Source organism: Epinephelus moara, chromosome 24 (genome assembly GCF_006386435.1).
Source record: "Epinephelus moara isolate mb chromosome 24, YSFRI_EMoa_1.0, whole genome shotgun sequence".
In the NCBI taxonomy this organism is placed as follows: Eukaryota; Metazoa; Chordata; class Actinopteri; order Perciformes; family Serranidae; genus Epinephelus; species Epinephelus moara.
The window spans coordinates 19,613,361-19,619,672 of record NC_065529.1 but is presented as its reverse complement, the minus strand read 5'-3'; the positions used below and the strand labels follow the sequence as shown (position 1 = coordinate 19,619,672).

The 6,312-nt window shown below is 44.2% G+C and overlaps 2 protein-coding genes across 2 annotated transcripts in view; both read right to left on the bottom strand.

Moving 5' to 3' along the window:
- Positions 1-6,312, bottom strand: part of LOC126385387 (paxillin-like) — a 36,082-nt gene that overhangs the window by 7,472 nt on the left and 22,298 nt on the right. The window contains exons 4-6 of the mRNA XM_050037025.1: positions 5,968-6,107; positions 4,946-5,141; positions 4,665-4,812 (exon numbers count right to left, since the gene is read on the bottom strand). Coding sequence (XP_049892982.1) covers positions 4,665-4,812; positions 4,946-5,141; positions 5,968-6,107 — 484 coding nt within the window. The remainder of the gene's footprint in view (positions 1-4,664; positions 4,813-4,945; positions 5,142-5,967; positions 6,108-6,312) is intronic.
- LOC126385388 (zyxin-like) lies at positions 312-2,839 on the bottom strand. The gene is made up of 2 exons (XM_050037026.1): positions 1,721-2,839; positions 312-714 (listed from the first exon to the last, which is right to left on the bottom strand). The coding sequence occupies exons 1-2, from the start codon at positions 2,747-2,749 to the stop codon at positions 355-357; spliced, it is 1,389 nt and encodes a 462-aa protein (XP_049892983.1). The 5' UTR covers positions 2,750-2,839; the 3' UTR covers positions 312-354.

Genomic DNA, 6,312 nt, shown 5'->3' with positions numbered 1-6,312 from the left:
GGGGTTGGAGGGGGAGGAGGTAGTGGTGGAGGAGTATGCTTGACTGGGGGTGGCTTTTTGGGTGCTGGGGGAGATTGCGGAGGGGGGAGGACTTTTCTCTGTGGGGCAGGTGATTCTGGAGGGATGATGATCTGGGGGAAAGAAGGAAAAAGGAAACAGCAAAGAGAGGAGAGCAAACAGAACATACAGAAACAGAAGTCAGAATAAGGAAAAGGAAATGGTAATTGAAACAAAATTAGCAAGACAAACCGAACAGTGACTGCCAAAGCAGCAATACTATTTTTATGATGATATGATGAAACATCATATATTTTGATATTTGCCAGTTTAACCATAGGCCAAACAAATAAAAGCTCAACTACGAGAGGAACACATAGTTTTCAACTCTTGGTTTAATGTGGTCCAAGAGTAGCACTGACTCCTGCTGTGCGCCCTTAGGTCTACCTTATCCACAGATGGCTGGGCCCTTTCTTCCCGTGTTCGCTGTGGGTTGGACATGACGATGACTCCCTCTGTCATCCAATCATCTGGCTGTTGTTTACGCTTGCGCTCCATCCGCCCAATTCCCAGTTTCCCCTGAAGCTCCTCAATGAGTCGGTCTTGCGAGTTGCTCTTATTCACAATGATCGGTCCCATTTTGCGTCGCAACATTCCCTCCCTGAACATTGGATGCACATTGGAGGTCTCTTTGGTGCGGCGGATAACCGACTTGAGCTGAAGAGTAGATGATATCAGGAGGTGTGGTTGGGCCACTCACCAGAAAGTCCATGTTGGGTTACAAACACAAGCAGGCCGGGCCAAGTACAGGGCCAAGTACAGGAAGTCTTATTCAAGTGGCAAAAATGCTCAAGCACTGGCTCCAGAACCTACTTTGGTCAAACTGTTCTGGAGGTTTTGTCAGGCACTTTGTTTATCCAATCAGATTTGCCTGCAGAAGCAAAGCACAGCCCTCCATTCCATTCAAATCCATTCTCTACTGTCAAGACTACTTCAAACTACTCAGGTATCTGTGCCACAGCATGCCGGATAGCTGAGATCAAGACAACACAGGTCTATCACAAGATGCTTGCACATCAGTATGTACATGCCAAAGCAAGGCCAAAGAGCAAAAAAGCAAAGTTCTTATATGTTTTTTCTTCCTTTACATGTGCATGTTCTTAGTGCATTTATGCATTAGCAAAAAAGAAAAATATCCACACTGTCTTCTGTATTGACACCATCACTGATTTAAAACGCATTTTGTGCATCATCCACTGGTTGCGTAAACATGACAGGCCAGGCCCTGTGACGAGCATAGCAATGTTGACTGAAGCAAGTAGGGGCGTGCGGAAATATCCTTTCAGCAAAGCTTTCAACATCAGCCACAACAGTCTCTGCAGGGAGATTTTTCCCTTAAGCAATTTGCGATTGCTATGCAATGACACCACATGCATCACGCCAAACTGAGGAATTTCTCTTCATGAAGACACTTTGTGTTTTGTACTTTTGCACAGCTCCTTGAATATTTGTAGGAGCCGCTCTCCCAGAATAAACTTATTTTGGCAACTAGAGATACAGTGATACACTGTGCTTGAAATATTATCTAACACAGCCATTCTTATCAGAGATAATTAATATATAGGCCACATGGCCAAATAATAGAAAGACCACATGTGGTACTAAAGCCTCTCTAGCTTTTTGCCAGCAGCTTATTTTGGGAGAGTCAAGTTGAGCGTCCTACTTGGCCAGAAGCTGATAGTCGCTCGACAGCAGAAGGCTGCTGTGTGGGAAGGTCCAGCGTTGCATCTGGTGTCCCGGGGCAGGTGGAGGGGGTGAAACACTCGTCCATCCAGCTGGACTCAGTCATGGGTGTCAGGGTTCCCTCTCGGCTGAGATCAGGGTAAATTCCATCTTCTTCCTCCCAAGATCTGTCTTCATCTCCAGGCATAATGGAAGCAGGTGGCTGGTTCATACTCAGTTGGGTGGAGTCAGGGGCTAAGAGTCTGTCTAAAGCTTCATCTAATAAAGGCTCCCGACATGGCCATGTTACATCCAGCATCTCACCTCCTTTCTTTTGTGTAAGAGGGGAAGACAGGCTATTTGATGGTACATTGACAGATGGAACTGGTGAAGCTCTGGGACTGCTGGCGCCTGTAACTGTGTAACTTTTTCTGATGACTGAAGCAGGACTTTTGGGAACTGTCACTGGACTTGAAAGCCTTGGGAGTATTATTGGGCTAGCATTCTTTGGCAATGTCTCAGGACTAGAACTCTTGGGTACGCCTGATGAACTAGAGATATTAGGGACTGTCACTGGACTCGCAATCTTTGGAACTGGACTTGAAAGTCTTGGAATTGACACTGGACTAGCACACTTGGGAACTGTTTCTGGACTTGCGCTCTTTGGGGCGGTTACTGAACTGGAGATATCAGGGAGCATCACTGGACTTGCACTTTTTGGAACGGGACTTGAAAGCCTTGGAACTGTGACTGGACTATGACTTATGGGAAGTGGACTTTTAGGGACTGGGCTTGGGTTCTTGTCAGACTGACTTAGACTGGAGCATTTAAGATCAGGGGGATTAGGACTCTTGGTTCTATGAATGGGACTAGGGTTTATGGACACAGTAACAGGACTAGGGCTCTTGGAAACAACTACTGGACTGGAGCCCCTGGCAGCGGGAACTGGACTAGAACTTTTCCCAACAGTAACAGGGCTTTTCTCAAGTGGACTTGAGACTTTACTAGCAGAGACTTTAGTGATTGCCATATGTGTAGGGCTGCTGCCTTCAGTTTGACTAGGAGGCTTTGTGGTACTAGAGATACTGAGGCTCTCCACATGAGAGATCTCAGAGGTGACACTGCCACCATCATCCATCTGTTGGATCTGTGAGTACTGAAGGCTCTTAGATGATGTAATGACTACAGTGGAACCAGCTGAAGATGAAGGGGCTGAACAACCATCTTCATCTATATGGAGTTCCAACGGAAGAGGAGTACACGAGGGAGTAGTGAAACTAGAAGGTAGAAGAGTATCCACTGAACCAATATTAGGATTTATAGATGGAGCAGTTACTAGGGAACCAGCTTCCAATGAAGGGTCTACAGCCTCCTGATTCACAGACAACTGAGAGTCAGACTGAATCGGGTGCCATGATGTAATGATGACAATGTACAAACAAAGACAAGACATAAACAGTGGTAGAGAAAAGAGAATAGAAAAAAAAAACACTGAGAATGACGGGAATGAACAGAAAAGTTGTTTCACACACAAAGCCAAGCAGGGGAAGAGCACGCTTAATTGTCTTTCAACACAAATTTAGGGCATTTCCATATTGGGTACACTTAATTCGAACTGTGCCTGAGTACGATTGACCCTCTCTCCATTTCCCTGCCACTCAGCCTTCAGATTAGTAATGTTGTTCCGTACCCAATTACACTTACATCATCATTTACGCGACTTTTTTGTTGTGCTACACTGTCAAAAAGGGTGCCATAAGGGTGCCAGCAAGATAAAGCTCTGCTCCTGACTGGATAAGGAGCCACTACTGTCAGGTGCAGAGCTTGCCACCTTCTACTGGAGTTCTGACTGCAGGTTGAAGGCGGCAGAGAAGCCGATCTGGGTCTGTCTGCGTCAGGCTGTGCTGCTGTTTGAGGCATCAGCAATAAACTGAAACTGTTTCATAACCAGTTAAAAACTCCTTGTAGTCACTTTAAATAGCAGTCTACTTGGTGTTCACACCTGATGCGTACCATACCGGAGTACGTATCAACCACACTCAAGACCTCCTTTTCAAGCAGACTCGGGCATGGTGCGCCGATTCATACCCGGATATGGTACACAGTTTAAACACTAATGAAACAAACTGGACTTTAGGGTCATGTGTACTCGGATCCAAGCCCGGGTCCCTGATGTTGATTGCTGCCCTCAGACAGCGGACAAAATCATTTCAAATCTTCAAAATTTCTTAAATTAACACTTAAATGACAAAGTCTCACAAAAACTAAACACTCTAATCTTTACAAAGATAACATTTGTTGCCTTGTGTTAATGGTCTTTAAAGGGAAATGTTATGTCATTGCATTATGTTATGTTGTCAACATACACTGATTTTGTTTCATCAATCCCACAACTTTCTCTATGAATGCCAGCTTACAACAAAACTGCACAGTAGAACAATGTAGCACAACAAAATCTAAATGCCATCGAGTATGATTTCTTTTTTTTTCATCAAGCATTACAACAACGTAAAAGTACATTTTAAAGTAAAAGCTATTTGTTAATTACTGGTCAGTGCTATAATGTTTTGTTCTATCCAATAAAAGCTGGTCCAAAATAAAGCGCAGGTTTAAAACAAGAAATAATTCTTTTATCATTTGAGGTAAATTAACTGCATTTATGCCACTGCAACATGGCAAAAGTTTGTGGTTCAGTTAAACATTTCTATTGTGGAACATAGCAGGCAGCAGCAGCAGTTCATGTGACATTACAAAGCCACAAATATGGAAAACACACTGAATAAAATTAGTCTGATCCTACATCCTACTTTCCACAATTTACAGTCATGCCATCCCCTAAACATCTGCAGCACAGTCCCTAACAGTTCCACAATGCCAAAAATAGACATCCTCCATCCAGTATGCAAACCCCCATGACCCAAAAATCTACCCACTTCCATACTCACATTGCTTTGGACTTTGAAGTCAGACAGGGAGGCCATTAGCTCATCCAGCTCTCGTGTGGCAGAGGAGGCAGACATTCGGGCTTGCTGCTGTGATGGTGTTTCCTCTTGTCCATCTGTTGGTTCGTCTGACACAGCCAACGGTGTGGGACTAAACAAGAAGAGAATGCCATCAACTATATTTACTGTGGGCTTTCCACTTAATATGTTACTATAACAATCTCATTCAAATAACTGCAATCAATGAGATAATTTTAATGTTGCTTTAATAATTTGTCACTTACATGGGTGAGGGCACGGAACTTTCCAGCTCATCCAGAAGGCTCTCTACACTTGGTCGTACATCCTCGATTCCCCGAGCTCCTGCACTGCGTTTGGGCTTGTCCAGCACAGGTGGAGGAACCTTGCCTGCAGTAGAGACTCCATTCTCCTGGACGCTGTGGATGATGCTGCTGGCAGGCAGCGGAGGAGCTGCTTCTTCTATTACAGACAAAATGTTAAATTAATTTCCTTCATGGATCCACAGTTATCATGTTGTAAACTACCAAACACTAAAGGCTGTTTTTACACAGAGATCCTGCAATACTGCTGCAACAAAGACCCTTCATCATGTCAGCTCTGTTTTTTTACACAGAACAAAACAATGCTGGCATGATGCCGCCCCAGTGTGTGATTTAAGATAGCACACCAGCATTCCAGGAGCAAAGTAGATGTGACAGGCGTGACATGTAACACAACAGTGTCGCTGCTACTGTGACATATAACATACTTGTCTGGCAGCATAGCATGGCGATAACAATCATTTCATGTCACTGTTATATGTTAGTTGATGTCATCCTCTGTTCGGAGAGAAAGGAGCTCCCGAGACATATTGTTTGCCCAGATTGTGTACATTTTCGGTTGCCGTTCTTCTTTTTTTGAGTTAGCTGCTAACTGCTGCAAGCTGCTCGTTAAATCTCCCAGTGGTAGGTCAGACACATAGCATGTCACCAAAATGTCACACCCGGCTGGTCCTGCCAGCTCACACTTTTTACACAGACCTCGATTCAGCATTGTTGCTACCTCTGCTGCCAGCTCAAAGGCAGAAAAATTGTCCCCCATTCTGTGTTTGTACATTTTATACAGAACAGCGTAGCAAAATAACATTCCCACCTTGAACAGGCTGTGTAAAAAAGGAGCTTAAAACACACTGGGAAAGGGACATCCCTGTGTCATACCACAAAAACAATAATGCCAAATTTAGATAGTGACATCCGAGAAACATGAGAGAGCATTTTGTAAACTGTAAAGCAATCTTTTTGTGTACCTTCTGTGGCGAAGGCAGGGGTGCTTTGTTGGACAGCATTGAGCTCCAACAGCAGGCGGTCCAGCTCAGACAGGTTGCTGCCCATCGATGAGTTCATGGCAACAGCTGATGACTCACTACTCTTCTGCTTATTAGGGAAACTGTGCAGAGTAGAGAGAGGAACCAATATGCATCATCAACAGAGGTGCAGACTGAGAGGGTTGCTATATTCTGACACTGGTATGATTTGGAGAGTGTCTAGATGAGTAAAAATTCAAATGAAAATTTCTAGACTCATGTTTTGTGTGCATGTCGAATAAAATTATTCTGTTCCTCCTTTGATGTCCTTTGATGTTTTTTTTTCCC